The sequence below is a fragment of the Canis aureus genome, chromosome 3 (genome assembly GCF_053574225.1).
Source record: "Canis aureus isolate CA01 chromosome 3, VMU_Caureus_v.1.0, whole genome shotgun sequence".
In the NCBI taxonomy this organism is placed as follows: Eukaryota; Metazoa; Chordata; class Mammalia; order Carnivora; family Canidae; genus Canis; species Canis aureus.
Genome location: NC_135613.1, coordinates 83,147,718 through 83,168,319, shown reverse-complemented (window position 1 = coordinate 83,168,319; position 20,602 = coordinate 83,147,718). Strand labels below are relative to the sequence as shown.

The following is a 20,602-nucleotide window of genomic DNA, read 5'->3' as shown; positions in this document are numbered from 1 at the left end:
CAGTAGAAAGTAAATCTAATGCATCAGCGGAGAATGAGACACCTTATCCCACTGAGCTAACTAAGTCTCAGCTACCGCCCCATTACTTAACTCTCCGTGGCTGAGTTAAATTTAATTGAAGGATAATTTGAAGGATAGAAAATAAAGCGTGATTTGGTGTTACCCCAGCCAGTAGCAATATTTGCTTTTCCACCTAGACCGAAGAGCCTGTCCTAGAGGCTGCCTCCGCGGTGTCAGGGGCTAGTGGCATACTGCCTTTTTTTTCCAGCTTTCCCGGCCTTGACCACACCCCCCAATTTAAGGAGGCAGCTCTATTAGGAACATTATGGTCTTTGCATCCTCTATAGCCATCGAGCGGAGGATTCCCGCAGGTAGTTGGAAAGAGACCACAGACATTGAGGGAACCTCACTCAGGACCTTTCCTTCACCCAGTCTCTCCGGCAAAGTAGTAAGTGAAGTGTGAGTTTCTGCCTAAAACTTTGCTATTTTCCTTCTCCTTTCCCTTTTCCCTTTTATTTTATTATTATTATTCTTTTTTTTTTTTTTTTTTGGTTTCATTCCGGGGAATTAAACAGCAAATTGATGGGGACTTTCAGGATACCAGCGGGTTTTCTCTTCCTCTTTTCACATTTTTCTAGATTTTCCATTCAATTGCTTAATAACAATTTTCAAAAATATTTCTTTCACATTCTTAAAATAGTCTGAAATCAAGAGTGCTTCACTCTTTTCCCTGCTTTATAGAAGCAAAAATCACACACGTTTTAGACACTCACAGCTTACTTGTCAGAAACTCGGAATTTTCTTCGCATATTGGAGCAGTTCCAAAGAAATAAAGCTGTAGTTAAACATAGAATTCCTCTTTTTTTTTCCGCTTTCACTCCTAGCAAGCCTATTGCTTTTTTTCTTTCTTTCTTTCCTTTTTTTATTTTATTTTATTTATTTTTTTTTTTTTGCCTAGCAGCTTAATGAATTATTATAGAGAGGAAATTGCTACAGGTTTGGATCTTGTAAGCCAGACCAGCCAGGTTTTTCTGTTTGTTTGTTTGTTTGTTTGTTTTCGGGGGGTGCTTTCCCCTGTTTTGTGACTCCTCGTTCTCCAATATTCTCCTGTTTTGGGGGCTGTAGTTGAGAAAAGGGGAATCTTGAAGTCTGGGAGGCATCTCTTCCCTCCACCGCAGAGCTAGACTTCAGGGGCACTGCCATGGAACGGTAGGGGGTGTGAATGGCTATTTCCCTGCATTCGCTGATTTTTATCCTGCGATGCCACTTTGTGGCTTCTCATCTGCTGTTAAAAAGTCCCTGTTACCCCCACCCCTTAAAGTAGCATTTTACGTGAACAAAGTGTTCCAAAAGATTCTGGATGACTGAGATCAAGGCATTCACTTGTAGCTTTTCCTTACTGCCTTTTGGGTAAGATACGTGTTTTTAAACCATTTTCCCCCTTACTTCTTAACCATTACTGGGCAACTGAAAAGAGAGATATTGGCTAAACAACAGTAAAAACAGACTCGAAAATCATAATTCTGGCAGTTCCATTTGATTTGTAAAATGACTGACAATTTGACTCTTCATCGGTTGTGGCTCTGGGTTGCTCTGGGTTGCACCGCCTCCTTATTACTAAAAAGAAAACCTTTTGCTACTGCGGGCATGGGCTATGCGTGGAGGGTTGCTGGGCGCCCACTGTTGCTATTGAGATTCTTACTTACCTGTTCCTGAATGGAGGGAACGGACAGCTAATGAGTTAATGTCTGCAAAGTGCTTTGAAGATGAAAAGCCCTTTTCATGTGTTCAGTATTGTAGTTATTAATATTAATATTTGAAGAAGCATGCTGCTTCTAATTGTAAATCAACAACTTCCATCCTTGCCAGCTCAGTAGTGAAAAAACAAACAGTCAAAGCAGCCACACAGCCTCTTCCGTCCTGGTTCCGCTGCTGAGGACGAGGGAGGCAGAGAGTCTGATTACAGAGAGGGCATCTTTGCCTTACAGGCTCCTTGCAGCGACGTGCTAGTGGGTAGAGGCGCCACGAGGTCCAAGAGTAGAGCCCGGAAGAAGGTGGGTAAAAGGTGTTCTCCTTCCACACCTGGTCATCTGTGACCATGAACTGGTTGAGAGCATGGACCTGGGCCAATTGCCTGCCTCGGATTATAATGCGGTTCAAAGATGAGTAGGGTCAGAACTGGAATCAGTGCTGGATTTGGAGTCAAGAAAGTGGATACGCATTTGGGTTCTATTAGGGATTGGCTTGGTAACTGAGCAGAGGTATTGAACCTGACTGTGCCTTCTTTTCTTCATCCCTAAAACGTGAATGATGATTTGTGCCCCACCTATTCCACAAGGATGAGAGAATAGGAGTAAACAGGATAAAGAGTAAAAGTGCCAATCTGGTTGAGGAACAGTCTGAAATAATATTGTAACAAATTGGGTGTATGGGTGCAGGTCCCTAGGGGAGAGTGAGGCAGAAGACAACCAAATGGGAGGGAAACAAATAATTGGCATTGATATTCCTCTCTTTGATTACACCCAGAGCCTCAGTGTACAACTGAATTTCTCACTAATAATTCCATTTCTGCTACTCCTCCTGTTTTTATTTATTGATGAACAGATCTGTTTTCCACAGCAACTCTCCTTTTCTAATTACCCATCGAAAATTCCCATGTCTTCATCAAGCAGCTGAAGGAAGGGTTACATCTCAGAAGCTGAGACCATCCCCCACCCTTGGTTTTCTTTCTTTCTATATGGAAATTTAAAAGTATTTGGTATTTGAGCAAACTTAATGTGGTATGCAGCAATTTAGTGGCATTGGAAGCAAATTTTGTGAGTTTTCAATCTGGGGAAGTGCTGGTATGAAAACAACTCATTTTATGCCTCTTCTCGTTTGTCCCTGCTCTACTGGAAATTCAGCTTTAGGGAACTCCACCTTTTAATCTTGGGGACTCTCTGGGTATCATACCTGGCTTCCTCCACTCTACCTGGGAAAGGATGATAATTCCTGATATTTATCAAGCACTTGGTATGCTCTGGGGCCCTTGCTGAGTGCTTTGCACAGACTACTTCATTCAATCTATATCTCCGGACCCTTGCTGAGTGCTTTGCACAGACTACTTCATTTAATCTATATTGAAATATTTAAGGTGGGTACTCTTGTTATTCCTGTTTAACAGATGAAGACATCGAGGCTTGGTGACATGACCAGTTTAGAGGTGGGACCTGATTAGAACCACGGGAATGTGAGTCCAGACCTTGGGGCTGGCACCGGATCTCATAGGAACTTTAGTAGCTTTGAGATACTTACACGAGTTTAGGTTGGATTTTTCTGCGCGGACTCACAATTGGCTCTTATTTGGGAGAATACTGTGGATCAGGCCTCTTTTCCAAAGGGAGATCCATGGATCAACTATTCATTGTCAGAGATACTGACTATGTAGAAAAGCTATCTGGTTGACCAGATAGCAGATGTCTCCTTGAGTCTCTCTTGTGACAAGTTATCGATTGAATTTCTGTGCTGTGACCAGTCTTGTGTTGGGTAAAGTGACAGATACAGAAGGAATAATTATGGAAGTTCCATTTCTAAAATCAACATAATTTTACTTTAGGGGGCAAGATCTTGCCTAGAAAGAGGTTGAAAATAATAGACATGTCAGCGTTAAGCTATGTGACACAGTCTATGAGTATTGGGACTTCAGATGGCCAGAAATGGTGTCTAGAGCAGGGAGTGAAATACATTTCTCACCAATTTCGCTTCTCATAGAAGAAGATAGATTCGATATTCCAGTTGACCAAGGGCTGCTTCTATCCAAGAACTTAGAAGAGAATGTTTGGATAATACTTACTAGAAGGAAAGTCAAGAAGCAACCTCTTAGTGAGATGTCAAGAAAACAAACATTCTCTGTGGGGGAAATAAAATCTATAAATTTTCAACGATGTGGGAAAATAGAAGCCCCCAGAATTTAAGTCTTTTTTTGCATTTAGATCCTTTTTACTCTTCATTTTGAGATCATCTCAGGTGCATCAGAGGTTGCAAAACACAAACCAGAGAGTTTCCAAAAGACTTAGGTCCTTTAAAATTGTGAAAAAAATATACTGCAAATTAGTTTGCTTCATCATCTTTTGGTGCCTCCAGTGATCTTTAATCCAAAAGGATTCCTGTCAATGGGGAGAGAACAGCGACACTAGTTTCTTGAGATTAGTTAGAGGCTAAGTAACTAAAACTACAGGTTCTTAGGAAAGGCAAGAAGCCTTGTTAGATGTGGCCATCGTCTGGCATGTGGCTTGAGAGACAGGGACAGGTCCCAAGCTGTACATTTCCCTGGCCAGGTTTGTATTGTAGCTCAGATAAAAATCAAACTTCTGCTCAGCCTGTTCCACAGATGTCTTCTTGCCTGTTTCTCAGTGGGCTCTGCCTCCTGAACACCTGCCTTGTTATAATCACTCATGAATTTAACCAAGTTCACCCAGAACTTCCTTGCTACTCAAAGTGTGGTCCGCTGAGCTGCAGCGTCAGCGTCACATGGGATCCTGTTGGAAATGCAGATTGTCCGGCTGTACCTCAGAGCTGCTGACTCAGGGTTTGCATTGTAACACAATTCCCAGGTGATTCTTATGCAAATCAGCTGGGGAAGCGTGGCTCTAAAGAAAAAAGCCGAAACACACAAAAAATTAAAAACACAAACAAAAACTTGCAGTGTTTCCATAGCAGCTTACTGCTTCATGAGGTTTGTATCTAGTTGCTCAGGTGTTAGTCCACAAAAGATGGACATATATTTTATTTTTATTTTGTTTTATTTTTATTTTTAAATATTTTATTTATTTATTCATGAAAGACACAGAGAGAGGCAGAGACACAGGCAGAGGGAGAAGCAGGCTCCATGCAGGGAGCCCGATGTGAGACTCAATCCCGGGTCTCCAGAATCAGGCCCTGAGCCAAAGGCAGATGCTCAACCACTGAGCCACCCAGGCATCCCTTGGACATTTATATCAAAAAGATGTTGGTTTAATTCGAGAAGCTACAATATTTCCCACTTTGTGCCATGCAATCTTTCAATGAGTTTGCTCCTCACTGTAAGAAAAATGCTTACTTCTTGGTTTTATGCCTAACAATGGTACAAAGAGACTACCATTCAACAGAAATTGTGGCATTCTTAACTAATGCCTACTCAACCTCTGCTTACCGAAGGGAATCCTTTTCTGATTATTTAAATACAAGTCTTTTAGAAAAAGAGGCAAGGGATTTAGGCCATCTGGGTTCTAGCTAATACCTGAATGAATAGCCTTTGCTGCTTTGGGCACTAAAAATAATAATTAATAAAAACCACTATGACTATGAATGAATGAATGCTCATTAATGCCAGTTGCTGTGACAAAATAGCAATAAATAACCACCACCACTATTTGTTGACATTTTATGTGTAAAGCACGCTACTACGTTTATTTTATCCAACCCTCTACAATGATCTTGAAAGGATGAGGATTATTATCTCCAATTTAGAGTTGAGGAAACTAAGACTTGATGAGGTTAAGAGACTTGCCCGTGGCCTTATGCTCAGTAAGGAGCTACCGGCTAACTCAGTCTATAACTCCAGAGCTCTTTATCGCTGATAAACACTTAACCTCTCTGAGCTCAGCTTATTCAAATAAAAAATGGTGGGTTTGATGGATCTTTTCCAACTCCAAAATTGACTGAATTCGCAAAATCCCTTTTTCTTTAAGAAGGGCAGCAAGCTGCTTAACATTATATTCAGAAATTTGAACCTTACAATTGGGGCAGTAAAACAAATGAAACAACACCGTGAAAATCACAATCGGACATAGTCCAAGAAGTTGCTTGCTGGATTTGAGAGATCTAAGGCAGCTGGTGTCTTTTAGTTCACTTTGAAAAGGGCATTATTAAAATCTATCCCGTTCCCCTTTCATTGTTCTTGTAGTATCTACCTCCATTTATGACGTCTTTCAGTTTTGTTGAGAGCTTCTTAGGAGCCAGAACCATATCTAAATTCTAGATTATATCTAATGTGCTCCACATGCTGTGAGTTGAGAAGTAATTTTTAAAAATTCTAGGCTCTTTAGGGATTTCTTTGGCAACATCCATCGGGTTAGAGGTGACATTTGTAGTCTTGCAGACCTTCTTTGGATTTGACTTGGCCAAGAATCTCATATACCATGACCTCCGCTACATCTGTCATTGTGAAGCAGAGAGCACTTAATGTCATTTCTGTAGCTAACCCTTTTTTGTTTCTATCTCTTTAGTAAAAAAAAAAAAAACACACACACACACAAAAAACACAAAAAAACAATTTTAATTTATCTATTCAGCTATTCATAAATAACTATCATCTACATGGTGGCCAATTGTGATCATTTGCTGAGTTTCATGGTTAAATATAGAATTTGAGGAATGACGTTTGGAGACTGGGCTTGTGGACACTTTTCCTGTAAAACAGTGTACTTAAGGTTACCTTCAGTCTTCCAGAGGATGCTCCCACGTGAAGCCTGATTGACTAGAGAAAGTAGACTATGAGTTTCTGCTAAGTTACAGAGACTGGGGCTGAAGTTGTGGTCATAAAATTCCTCTCATTTAAGAGCAGACAGGTTTTCATGTATTCCCTTGATGTTTATGAGAAAGAACTCCATTCTACCCACTGTTCACAATGCCATTCCAACAGTGTGACTGGGAAGGATTTGTTTCCACGAGGAGGAAACATAAAATGGTCTACGAGGCACTCCTTATTTCCTAATTGCTATGGTACAGCAGCCTAAAACCGTCTTATACTCTCTCTCTTTTTCAGGACATATTAACGGGTTACTCCTTGAGGAAGGGCAAAACAATATACTCTGGTAATAGTATGATAACATGAATGTATTTTTAGTCTTCCAAGAAAGATTGGTTGAGCTATGTCAGAACTTGAAAGTGTTATGCTTAGTTAGGAGATGGGGGTGGTTTAGAGAAATAAGAGATGGATATGAGTCATGTTCATGCCTCTATTCAAGTAAGGCTTGGAGCACTTATTATCAGTGAAGCGGGGGAGAAACAAGACTGTGATGTTAGCTGTACCCTGAACTGCTGCTTTGTGAATCTAGGGAAGGTGGTGCATTTAGTTTAAGACACAAAAGCCAACGACCCATAAATCAGAATGCTGCCTTTATGGGTCAGGGCTGGCTACTCAAAATAAGAAGGAACATTTACTACTGTGACACTGAAATACCCAGTCAAGAAAATGAAGTTCTTACAGATTTCGGACCGAGGAAGAGAAACCACCTCTAATTCTTTGAACTGTTTCTCTTTTCTCCTTATTGCAACCACAAAGTTTGCTTGGGAAACCATCTACATACGCAAAAATTTTACTTCTTGGGAGAATTGAACTTGGTAGCTTTTGTTACAACTGCAAGATTAAAGGAGAGATCTACCAAAATGATTTGAAAAATACCAATGAACTACTCATGAGAGTTAAGAGAGAAAAATGATACAAAACATAGATAAACTTGTCAATCTGGTACATTCATTAGTTTAAAGAAAAGTATGATTCTGCTTGAAGTTAACATTAAAGAAGTGTAACCTAAGGGTTGCATATGGACACATGTCATCATAGGTGATGGCTCTTTTTTGTTCCAGAGATATCCTCATTCTCTTGGATATACTCAGGCCCTGAGACAAACTGATGCCCATTCTAACTCCATTTTATGGACGGGTTCTTTCATTCAATTAACAAACACATTGCATATAAAAAGGCAGTCCCTCCAGGTTTTAGGGACAGAAATAGACATCTATACTGGAAGTACTCTGAATCAAATAACAAATACCAAAGTAGGGCACATTGTTACAGTGAATCCCATGGCCGAGGGTAGAGAGTGCCCATCTAACTGCCTGGGAGGTTCAGGCAAAACTTCTGAAAGAGGTGATGCCCACACTGAGTCTTTAAAAACAGATTTTTCATGGCATTGATAAAGAAGAAACTCAAACTACTCATTGGAGATTCAAGGTGTTGCCTTGATGACATGGATGGCAACGTTTTTAGTTTGGCAAAGGTTGTCATTTTGCTTTAAATGGATAGTCTTTTTGGAACTCAAGCTCTTTTTCTCCTGCAGTTTAAGCCAAAGTGTGTCTTTTTAATACCAATGAAGGGGAATCCTAAATTTTTGATATGAGGAGAGATCCTAATTGCAAAATCTATTTAAATTCTGCACAGCAAATTACCTTATCTATGGGTCATAGCCTTATTCCACAGTTGAATCCTCCACGTGCCATCTTTATACCTAGCAAACATTGTAGTCATGATTCCTGACCTATGAAGTTAACAGGAAAGACAGGAGGGTAAGGTCAAATTTAGAACACCATGCCATTGTTGGTGGCTGTATAGTTTTGGCTTCTCTGTTATAGAAGGCAGTTGGCATACATTCTTTGTCCCAACAATACCTCTTGTAGGTATTTAATGAGAAGAGAAAATATTTTAGGAACTTTTATCATGACAAGGAGTTGGGGACAAATTAATTATACGGTAATAAGAGGCTCATTAAGAAAAGAATAACGCATACATAGAATAGAATACTCGATAGCCATAAACTTTGGAATGTAGAGTTATATTTCTTGACATAGAAAAATGTTCATAGCAAATGTCAAATGTCAATGAAAAAAGCAGATAAAATAGCATGCAGATAATTATATCATGAAGGTAAAATTATGATCATATGTATGTGTTATATCTGCATTTGGAAGGACACATTAGAAAAGACCCAGAGGAATGTTGAACAGAGCATTAGTATAATCACCTCTAGATGGTGGGATTTTGGGTGATTTTGGCATTCATTTTAGACATTTCTGTATTTTTATTATAATTTCTTCAATAAATACATATTATTTTGTCAAGAACAATCATTTTCGGAAAAAAAAAAAAGTGTTTAAGTGTAGTTTACTATTTCCCTAAAGGCATAGTGTTTCCTTGAAGAGCACATAACCCAAAATGAAAAACTGGCTGCTGTCACAGTGTTCATCTAGAAATGCAGCCAAGCAGGGGCAGAGTTGATGTGAACTGGATTCGGATTTTGTGAAGGCTTCATCTCTTTGGGATTTCCAGCTCCTGCTCCTTGGCCTGACACGCTCCCCAGCCTCTCTGCACCCTGGGCATCACTCATGCTGCCCTGGGGGGGTCTGGGTGAAAGGCAGCCTCAGCCTGCAGGTCCGGCCCAGTCATTACACTTGTTGAAGAGGGTAGAAAGTTCCAGAAGCAGTCCATAGCATGCTTTTACCAAGAATAGCTCTCCCCAGAGTCCCATAGAAAAATGTTCAAAGTCCATTATTGGACTGATACACCCGCATAAACTAAATTGTTATCTTTTCTGTCCTCTGCACAGATTGAGCATTTTTTAATCTGGAAAATTCAGGAGAGTGAGGAGAGAAAAGTCCAGGAGAAGGTAGCTGAAGACCTAGTGTCAGATCTCAGCCTGGTTGGTTTACGGCATTGCCTGTGTCCTACTCCTTATCTGTAAAAATAAAAGGGGGGGGGGCTTAAATGAGATAAAAGATGTGTACAAGTTTTCTAATTTAGCTCCTAGAGTCATTAAGTATCTGTGTGTCCATCTACAAGTGCGGGCACAGGGCAGGGGTACAGAGTGAAGACTTGGCCAAAATCCTTGCCCTGGGGGGGCTGAAATTCTAATGGGCTGTGAGTGGTGAGACGACAGCTAAGTGTCCTATGGGGTAACAGAAAACGCTTCTGTGATAAGGTGACATTAATAGCGAATGCTTGGAAATGGATCATGCAAGAAACCTTTCTTTTTAAAAAAAAAATATTTATTTGAGAGAGGGAGAGAGTGCACGGGAGATGGGGGAGAGGGGAGAAGGGGGAGGGGAAGCAGATTCCCCGATGAGCAGGGGCCCCCCACTCCTGGAGTTCCATCTCACAACCCTCCTGAGCCGAAACCAAGTGTCGGACACTCAGCCGACTGAGCCACGCAGCAACTACCCCCCCAAACCTATTATTTCAAGTGGATCTTTTAATTTTTAATTTTTTATTCGTTTTTAAAGATTTTATGTATTTATTCATGAGAGACACAGAGAGAGAGAGAGAGAGAGAGAGAGAGAGAGAGAGGCAGAAACACAGGCAGAGGGAGAAGCAGGCTCCCTGACGTGTGATCTCAGGTCTCCAGGATCACGCCCTGGGCCAAGGGCAGCGGCTGAACCGCTGAGCCACCCGGGCTGCCCAAGTGGATCTTTTTAATCCAGATATTTGATCTCTTCAGATTCTCTGATTTGAGAACCAAATGTATATCTGATCCGCTTTACATTTTCAGTCTTGTGAGACCAAGTTGTTCTTTCATTTACTAATTAAAAAAAATAATGAATTTGCTTATACCCCCCCTAGTCTGTCTTAAAGTCTGGAGACACAAAAATGAAAAAGGCACAGTGCCTGCCTTCAGAGAGCGCAGAGTCGAGCGGCAGAGGCAAACAGCAACAGGTGTTTGTAAAACACCGCCTATGCCCAGTGATAGAAACACAGGCCGGGATTGCAGAGCAAGGGCAGCCAGCCCCGGCTGGGCGGAAGGGTAGGGCAGGGGGGTCCTGGCAGCCAGGGCTTTTCAGATGAGCCCCAGGGCCCCAGCAGAAGCGGGTAGATGGCTGAGGAGCAGGGGGGCGGAAGGGCATTTCCATCAGAGGTGATCACATGCGAAGGGCAGGGAAGCCAGAACCTGCCCCCGAGAGCCCAGGGCGAGTTCCACATTATAGGAGCAGAGGCGGGGTGTCATGCAGGGAGCATGAGGCCCCAGGGCTGGGAGCACTGCTCCTGGAGTCCAGGGCAGCATCAGACACATTAATCTGCTGCTCAGCCATTACTGGTGCCATTCGAGAAAAAATGATCTCAGCCCTTCACAGCTCTGTTATCAGGTGTTCAGATCATTTCTGCATTCCGACAGGCCTGTGGATGCTTCGAGGCTGCAGAGCAGATCTTAAATCACACCCGTTATTTTGTATTTAGGTAATAAACGTTTATAATGCCAAGACGAAGAAAGCTGGTCCAGCTGATGCTTAAGGTTATGTGGGAGAGAATTCTCTTTGGCCAACAAGTCAAAAAAAAAAAAGAAAAAAAAAGTATCACCCAGACACTTCTTTTGCTTTTTCTGAAAGGGTTTTATGTCCCAAGCAGCTGTTCTATGTCACAATCTACAAGTGGAAAAAAGGGTGAGTTCTTTTTTTCTTTCTCCAAAAAATAATACAGCAGTAATCCATTCCTGTCCCAGAGTTATTTCCTGAGATGAGAGCCCTCGAGTGCCCTGGCAACTCCCTCTTTTCAGCTTCCTCCCTGGGCGAAGGGCTTTTCCCCAAGGGAAGTGTCATTCATATAACGCAGCCGCAGGAATCCAGCCCTACACGGAATGCACCATATGTGAGGCCATAGGTTTCCTCCCTCACTCTGTCAATTGGAAAGAGAAAACATATTTCCACTGAACCTTTCCCCAAGCCCTGTTGCTATGAGGAGTGCTGTCTGGCTGGCAGATTGAAACTCTTGATGCCCTGGAGCTGGGCCCGCTTCAGGACAGGGCTGCCACTTCCAAATCTTTTTTATTCCAAATATATAAACGAAATAGGAGTTCAGAAGAGTAAAGGTCTTTGTTGCTTGTGGAGTATAGAGATGATCCATATGGCCATGTGGTCACACCTCTCACTGGGCCATCTTCCATGATTTCCCATTCCCCACACCCAACAGAAGGGACTGCTTATTTTTTTCCGTATTGTTGGTACTCTGTTCATCACATTCTATTATAGTTATAGGTAAGTCTGTCTTTTCCACTGCCTGAAGGTAGACACTGTCTTTTCCTGCCTTATTCGGAGTCAGAGAGAATGTTAAGGTCCATGAAGTCAGAGATCTTTGTTTACCAGAGAGTCCCAAATGCACAGAACAGTGCCCAGCACATGGCAGCTATTTGCTGAGTGGATGAGCAACTTTCCAACAAAAGGCCTTCACTGTGTTTGTTGAATGAATGATTGAGGTCTGTGATGACTCAGGGGATCTGTGGGACCTTTTCGGAGGACGTCGGGGAGGGCTTAAAGGAACAACCCGGTGCTCCCATACCTGACATTTTCCAAAGGTCAAGGCTGCCCTGGAGGGAAGACCAAAGGTACCCCAGGGAATCTGATCATGGTTAATCCATTCTCAGGATGACATACTCTGTGTTGTTGACTTGTAAGCCTCATCCATGAGTAGATCAAAAACTTTCAACTGGGGATGTATAGATTGATAATGATTCCTTAGGACTTCCATGTCCAATTTCAAGATTAAAGGTAAGGAGTGTTTTGGTAGGAAGGGAACGTTGAACTCATTGAGACTATCTTCACGACACATGGTCAGGCCCAGTCCTTGTTGACCTAGGTTGTATGTACCTTATTCTTTCATGCTCAGGGCCCAGCACAGTCTGATATGCGATAGCTGCTCATTATTTTGAGACATGAGCTCTGAACAGGTGATACTGATGGATACTGATTTTAACAATGTCCTTGGACTAACAGACTTTGATCCTTTTCTCTTCAGCTTCAACACTAGTGGTTCTTCCAGGGGCCATTTTGCTGCCATGGAGATCAGTTCCCCAGAAAAACATGGGAACAGCATGTTGATTAACATAGCCTAGCTTCTCTTAGTTATTTTATTTTTTTTAATTAATATTATTTTGCCTGCATTTACTTTTGGAGAAAATGCATCATAAGAAAAGTAAAGTTTTCATGAAAAACAAGAAGCACAGTTCTGGGATAAGGTGTGTCTGCAGCTTCCTGATCTCAACCCTGCGGCATCAGCTGCTCTGTGATTGTGTCCTTAGTAGGTATAATTTTATATTGCTCAGCCAGTTTAACTATATTGTTTAAATTCATTTAATGTGAAGGGAGATCTGCTCATTGGCTGTCAACTGAATGAAGACAGTGAACCCAAAACCACAGATTGAACATAGGACATAGAATACTCATTTTTCCCTTGAAATGTGCCAGTGGCTTCACATATTAGCAAGAATAAAGGAAAAGACAAATGCAGCCTGGAAATAATCAAGTTAAAACTAGAATGTCCCTTCTTTTTTTTTTTTTTTTAAGTTTTTATTTATGTATTTGAGAGAGTGCGAGAGCATAAGGAGGGGAGGGGCAAGGGAGAGGGTGACTCCCCCCTGAACAGGGACCCCAGATGAGGGGCTCCATCCCAGGACCCTGAGATCATGACCTGAGCCGAAGGCAGATGCTTAACTGACTGAGCCACCTGGTCGCCCCTAAAACATCACTTCTTAACAATAGGAATCTGGCCTTCAAATGCTGTGCCTCGAAACTGAATCTTCTAAGTCACACAAGAAAGACTTTTTTCAGTGTATAATATTGAATTTATTAAAGTGTGTGAACTAATGCACATTAGGAAGCATTTATATCAACAGAAATGTTTGATACATAAATGATTTTCCTGATAACCGACAGCCAGCTGGAAAATCCCTGCAGCCAGAACGTTCCTCAAGTGTTCTTGACATTCAGATTTTAAGTTTGGATAACAGCTCCGGGCAAGAATTATTTCATAGTGTTTCTCCTTTTGTTCCAGATGAATAATGTCCAATCCCCTTTTGCAGGGCTTCTCTCTGTTTATCTGTGTCTTGGGGTCCTGGTTGACGGGTCTCTTCAGTCACGTTTTCTATCCTTCTTCCCCTCAGACCTTTCTTTATTTACTCTTTCATCAAATTTATACCACACCTGTGTGCTGAGCGCACCTGCTCCGTGCCAGGCCTGGTTGGGGTGGAGGGAAGGTGATGGGTGGATGGGGATGTTCCTCAAAATGACACGTAAGACCTGATCCTTGTCCAGAAACCCTACAAAAGGGTCTTTTTGTAGATGCTTCTACTGGTTCATGACTGCAGCTCACAGAGGCTGCCACTATCGCTGCTACTTTGGAGGAAAGAGGCTGGCTCTCTCTGCCCATTCTCTGTGTGCCAGGATCCATTACTTTGTCTTTCTGAATTTTCACTTCCTTTCCTGTAGCATGAAGAGGTGAACGCTAGGGACACCTGGGTGACTCTTGATTTCGGCTCAGGTCATGATCTTGGGGTCGTGAGATGCAGCCCCAGGTCAGGCTCTGTGTGGAGCCTGCTTAAGCTTCTCTCTCTTGCCCCTTTCCCCCACCTCTAAAAAAAAAAAAAAAAAAAAAGAATATTAAAAAAAGGAGAGGTGAACTCTGTGGTTCCTAGGAGACACCCAGTTCTCAGATTCGAACCCACTGGGGTTTCTAGTGCACACACTGGTGCATCCAGTGGCTCAGCGAAGGCTTTCTCCCACGCAGGTGCTGAAGTTGAGGATGAGCTACTTTGTGGATTCTGCAGCCAGTGGCCCTGCCCCTTATTCAGCAGTGCGGCCCGCCGTGGTGGTAAGTGGGGCCCCTTCCCTGCTCTCCTCTTGCCCACCCTGCCTCTCCTGTCTTGCCCTTGCCTCCCACTTCCTGACCTCTCCTGGACAAAGAAGCCCAGACCCGACTCCGGGGTTGGAATCAGCCTTGAATCTTTTGGAGGAGCTAAAATGTGAGATTATCTGTCTTTTTATCAGCACATAAAGTAAAAATCCAAGACTGATGGATTTGCTGAGAAAGGTTTTTTTTAGTATGTTTGAGTTTCACAGAAAATGACTCAAACATGATTAATGGTTAAAGCCAGGTGATTTTTCACTGCTCAGTTCACTTGGCGAAGATTTTTCCCACCTTGATATTCTTTAGACTTATTCTAACATAGTTAAACTTCTTTCGAGCCTCATACATAAGAGCTAAATAATACAAGCCTTCTAATCACAGAATTTAAAACTGGGAAATATAATAGTAAGTTTACAGGAAAATGTTATAAATCCTAGAATAAGAGAGATGAAAGGAACTTTAAAATAGGACTGGATAAAGTTTCTTGCCTGTAAGAGAGAAGACTCTCATGCAAGCTATGCACAGATCAGTAGAAATGTTTAGATGAATTTCTTATAAATTTATTGTGTGAGCAATCCCATGGTGCTATCATCGATCAATCCCAATATTAAATGAACCTTTATTATTAGCTGTTGTATTATTAACTATTCATCCTAAATTCTATATGTTTTCACATGAAGGCAGCCAATATAGATGCTGAACTTTTCTCACTTACTCTGGAAATGGACAGATAAAATTAATGTTAAAACTTCCTAGTACACTTATGGGTCTAAATAGACACCAATGGACCAGAGCTCTAATCTGACTGTCTTGAAGTGTCCTGCCTGAGGTTTGCAAAATTTTTGACACTGATACCCTTAAGTTAACCATGTCCTCTCCATGTAGATTGTATATTGAAAGATTTGATGTATTTGCAAATTATTTTCTGTAGCATTGAAAAAATAATTGCTCAAAGGTATTCTGTGTTCAAGCGGTGATTATCACAGCTCTCTTTACTGGCTATTCTGAAACACCTGTTTTTATTCTGTTTTAGATGGCTTCTGTTTTCACATAAACCCCATTCACTTTTCTAAAAAAATTAGAATCAGCCAAAAATTTAGAGTACAATTAACACCAGAAATATGTTTAGAAATATATACACACACACACACATACACACACAAAGTCCAGACCAGAGCAGTCACTCAGTTTTGCTTAGTAGAAATCGCCTAGAGACTTGCACTTGCAGGTCACATAAGGGGCTGGAAAAGTTGCGAGGGAAAGCCTCTTCCTGCTTCTCACACGGAGGTTATCATCTGAGGTCGGCACAAATTACACTAAATTTTTCTTAAAGATGATATTGTAGAGAGTTGTTAAAACAAACCAAGGGTATCGTGATTTCAGGGCGAAACATGTCATTGGCCTGGAAGAAGCGATTTAAAAGCCAGCCTATGTTAGTTCTCCTTACCAGTATGGTAATCAAAGCAAACAAGATTAATAACTTCTCCAAAAAAAAACAGTGCCATGCAAATTTGTATTTATTATATTTCAGACACCGAAATACATGTGATTACAAGTATTCAAAAGACAGGTATAATATTAAATTATCCTTGACAGGGTATGTGGAAATTGGATGAAATTAGAAAACCGAAACCTAGCTCTGGGTACATATTTTCAATGAAAAGATCCCACCCCCAGCTGAATACACTGGCCAGTTTTAATGCATTTTAAATGGTTTCCACTGGTTGCAAAACAAAGAGCTCATTTACCCCCAGCCCAGCCCCAACAGCCATATCTGAAAAGCATTATCAACGTGTGGGATCCTTTTTGCTGTGAGTTTCAGGGTTGCTTGGGTAAAAGCAGAAGGTTGCTTAAGAGAATTGCTAAGTACTGCACCAGCACTTTCACGCCTAACTTCTCTCTGGGCCTCAGTTTCTCCATCACTAGGTCTGGTTAGGCAACTTTTCAGAACCATAGAGCAAGCAGAGAAGTCCTACGGCTTCTTCACCTAAGCTCTCCCTAATGTGAATGAACGAATGAATAAACAAACAAAAACCAATCAAATAAATAAAAAATCTTTGGGTACAAAATCTGGTTCGACAGACCAGCTCCTACGGATACCCTCCGACCCCCGACCCGACCCTGTACGAAACAGTCGAGGACTCCGTAAGTTGTCTGTAGACTCGAACTTGGGTCACTGGCATTAGCGAAACTAACAGATCTCACACCCTCGATCCTAATCTAAGACTTCAGGGAGGAGAGAGCACAGCTTCATGAACTCTCCCAGACAGGAAAGTCCAAGCCCCAGACACCAACGAGGTCTTCTCATTCTGCTGGAGCCACTCTATCTAGAGGTCAACCGATGGTACTTGATCCAACAATCCATGCCCTCCAGCCTGGTGCCTGGGCTCCGATTTGGTTAGGCCTGGCCTCGAAGAAAAGAAACTGTGTCTCGGGTATGGGGGGTGGAGGTGGCAAGAAAATTGTAAAGTGGTGGGTTTTTAATGAGGCTGGTTTTGCCTTCAGGAGATATTTGGTGATATTTTTAATCGTTAAAATTTGGCGGTGGCATCTGCTGGGATTTTGGGTGTAGAGGCCCGGGGCGCAGCTAGCCATCCCACAATACACAGTACAGTCCCCTCCACAACTAAGAATTAATGCGACCCCAAATGTCAGGAGTGCCGGGTCGAGAAGCCCTGTGGCAGCAGCCCCAAGATCAGGTTTGAAGGCAGGATGGTGCTAGGCGCACAAATTGGTCTAAGCACGTCTTTGCTGCTACTTGTCAACTGTTGCTGCAGAAAGGGGAAATCTTAAAGAAAAACCAGAGAGAGTATTTTCGTGTTATGAGGGGTTCTGCTTAGGATGCTGCTTTAGTTGTTGGATCTGAGGTTTGGTTCGATCTAAATTGGGCTATGAATAGTCTCCGGTCCCCGAAGATGGCTAATTCCCAGATTCCTTATTCGTAGATTAGAGGTGGCATCAGCGCTCCTCGTTGTTCGCCTGCCCGGGGAAGGCTTAGGGTAGTCGCGGCAACGGTCATGAACTTCAGCCACCGGCAGGTAATTAGCCGTTTTGCACAGAAGGCACGTTTTCTGCCTCAGGGTCAGCTTGTCAAAACCAGGATGAAACCAGGATGCGTGCTTTCCTCCTTGGAAGGTCAGTCCTGCAGGAGCCCGCGCCAATGAATGAAGTGACGTCACAGCCGGGAGGGAGAACAACAGAACTTTGGGGAGTTGTCTGGCCATTGTGTGGCAGGGGGTGACGTTTTCAGGTACGAATATGGGTTGTGTGTCAGGGACCCTTTCATCCAAGGGGAGGAAGTGCTCCTTCCTGTTATGCTGCCTCAGCAAGCCCACGGTGAGCCCTGGAAGTCCCCAGCAGTGCTGGTGGCTTCATCCTCCCATGCGTCATCCCCTCCTTGGTGGTGCTGGGGCTGCAGAGCTGGGGGGGGGGCTGGGGGGCCGGCATGGGAGGGATGGGCTGCTCCTGGCTTTGACCAAATTTGTCCCAGGCCTTGGCTACCTTGAAAGCGAGGAGGATGTGTGGAGGAGGCCCTCGGGGCGAAATGACCCCCTGGTCCTGAGCTGCTGGGGGACCGGGATAGTACCACCCACTCACCTCCTGCAGCCAGAGCCCAGGCCTTTGGGGACACAGTGCCCTGTCAGGGCGAGAGTGGCTGCCCCGAGGGCCGGACCGCGTGGAAGACCCCAATGCCCGCGAGGTTGGTCACTATGCCCCAATTCCCTAGGGTGAGGCTCTGGGCTTAGGGAACAGCCCCCCTACTCTGAGAGACGCGCGGATTGCATCACACACTTGACATTCTTCCACTTTCCGGATCGAATGTTCTTGTCTTATAAATACGGTCACTATATTTCCTGAATGAAAAGAAGTGTTTCAGAAAGTGTCCAACAAAAGTCCTTTTTTTTTTTTTGACTTGTGACTTTATTCTAGGAATGGTATGAATGGGATCATACGTCCTGGGCACTGAGTTGCTATAATTGTATAGAATAACATGATACGAAGCCAGGGCTATTTCAGACGTAGGATCACTGAATAATTTGGGTGATGGACACACAAATGCTGGAGTGCACGTCAAATGTCAGCTCTCCAGGGGGCAGGGGAAGGCTGCCAGCCGCTGGCTGGTTTTAGGCGCTGGCTGTTGTCCTTCTTGTGCTTTTCCAGTGGAACTCGTGGGGCTGGCAGGCCTTCTGGATCTCTAGTGTGGTGCCTGCAAAAGGGAGTAGCACGGCCATGGGGTCTCGCCGAGTGCATTGCAAAAACGAGCTCCAAACCATGCCCTCGGGCCCAGCTTGCCAACGCAGAGACCTCTGAGATTGAAATCTTGCCATCCGCTTTGTGGTTTGAGCAAATCCTCTTTTGTACATGTTCTTTCCTCCTTCTGTCATTGATCGATTGATTGTTTGTTTGTTTGTTTGTTTGTTTTTTGGATACATAACTCTGTTTCTATCTTCTGACTCTCCAATGAGGTGAAAGCGGGGGGTGGGGGGGTGGGGGAGGACGCACCTTGTTCCCGCGTCTTTTATATGAGATGTGAGACCCAGCTTTCAGTCCTGGGCCAGGCAGCTGTGGAAAGCAGCCCATCCAATTAGGAAAGCATTTTGGAGTCAGACAGATGTGAGTTAAATTCTGGTCTGTTACTCCTTGGCCATGTGACCTCGGGCAAGTTACTTAACCTCTCTGGGCTTCAGTGTCCTCATCTGTGTGAGGGCAGAGGGTAACTTACCATGTAAGGCCATCATGATGGTTCAGGGCAAAAATGCTTGTCCAGTGTGTCCCACAAGTGTGACCTCAGCTCATTCTCTCTCCCTCATGTTCACTGTCTCTTCTCTGCTCTTCTCCGACTTCTTGATTGCGTTGGTTGGAGGCTTAGAGGGAAGAGTGGAAATGATTCCACTTATTGTCCATCCGAGGGTATTGCCAGGCCAAGATGGGGCTACTGGGGTGAAGATGGAGACATTCTTCTTGAGCAACCTCCTTGCTTCATCACTACCCTGCACTAGAAACAGCTCCCTCGCCACCAGATCAAAGTTCCCTTGTAATGGGCTGGTGGTTTACAACCCCATTGTGTAAACAGACCTGGTTCTCTTATCTTGAGTAATTGCAGTTTAATTGGGCCTCCTTGGGAAGCAATTCCCTTCTTCCCCAGGGCTGTTCGCACACTCTTCACCTCCACCCCACAGGCCTCGGGGTTCCAGCCTTTGAGTGGTCACTGGGGAGTCTGCTGCCCTGGCCCTTTGTGGGAAGGGTTCACGCTTGTCCCTATAAAGCCGAGCATCAGTGCCCCTGTCCTTCTCTCTGCCGATCCTGGAGGACAATGGATAAAGAAAGTATTTGGGATGAGAGGAGTAGAAACCCACAAAAGAAATTTGGAGTGGAAATGAAAACTGGAAAAAAAATTTGTTTTACTTGTTGCATGGGGTGGCGATGGCTGTAGCCCCGGAGAGAAGGCTGGAGCGGAGTGCCCAGGGATTGTATGCAGACGTAGGGCTCAGCGCTGGTCGGACAAGCTGAAGAAAGAGCCATCGTGTCTATTTTTCCAGCATCTTAAAGAGGGAGGCTTTTCTGAGATACTGGGTTCAGTCAGCACAATCTAGAGAATTTCGGAGCCAGGACACAACCCGCAGGCCATCTCCCGATATCAGGAATTAAGGTCCTAAGAGATTAAATAAATTGCCTGAGTTTACAGAGCCAGCGGGAAGTGGAATGTGACCCAATCCCCCGACTCCTGGCTAAGGACACCCCTTACTACTGAATTTAGCTTAATCAGTTTTCAGATATGTGGTAATTGACAGAACTTATAATAGACTTTCATTCACACATCTATACGCCTTATTTATGATGAAGTGGTCTTCCCTGATTTGGGGGAAAAAAAAACAAACCCAAACTCCATTTTTGTAGACTGCTTAGGAAATTGGAGTTACTTTTTTTTTTTTAATAAAAGATCGTATTTATTTATTCATGAGAGACACACAGAGAGAGGCAGAGACACAGGCAGAGGGAGAAGCAGGCTCCCTGCGGGGAGCCCAGTGTGGGAGTCGATCTCAGGACCCCAGGATCACGCCCTGAGCCGAAGGGAGATGCTCAACTATGGAGCCACCCAGGTGCTCCAGCAAATTGGAATTACTGCAGGGTCCTTAAGCCAGGCGAGTTCTTCCATCCAAGACCCCTGGGCCTGGAACGAGGCTCTGAGTTATCTGG

General features: G+C 43.5%; 1 protein-coding gene across 4 annotated transcripts in view; it reads left to right on the top strand.

The window, feature by feature from the left end:
- Positions 1 to 315: 315 nt before the first annotated feature.
- The window catches only part of ETS1 (ETS proto-oncogene 1, transcription factor), a 130,755-nt gene continuing 110,468 nt past the window's right edge, over positions 316 to 20,602 (top strand). For 3 of the 4 annotated variants that reach the window (XM_077894145.1, XM_077894147.1, XM_077894144.1), the window contains exons 1-2: positions 316 to 448; positions 14,285 to 14,368. In XM_077894145.1, coding sequence (XP_077750271.1) covers positions 326 to 448; positions 14,285 to 14,368 — 207 coding nt within the window. In that variant the 5' untranslated portion in view covers positions 316 to 325. Of the gene's footprint in view, positions 460 to 14,284; positions 14,369 to 20,602 lie in introns of all 4 variants that reach the window. The other variant, XM_077894146.1, reaches the window with a different exon arrangement.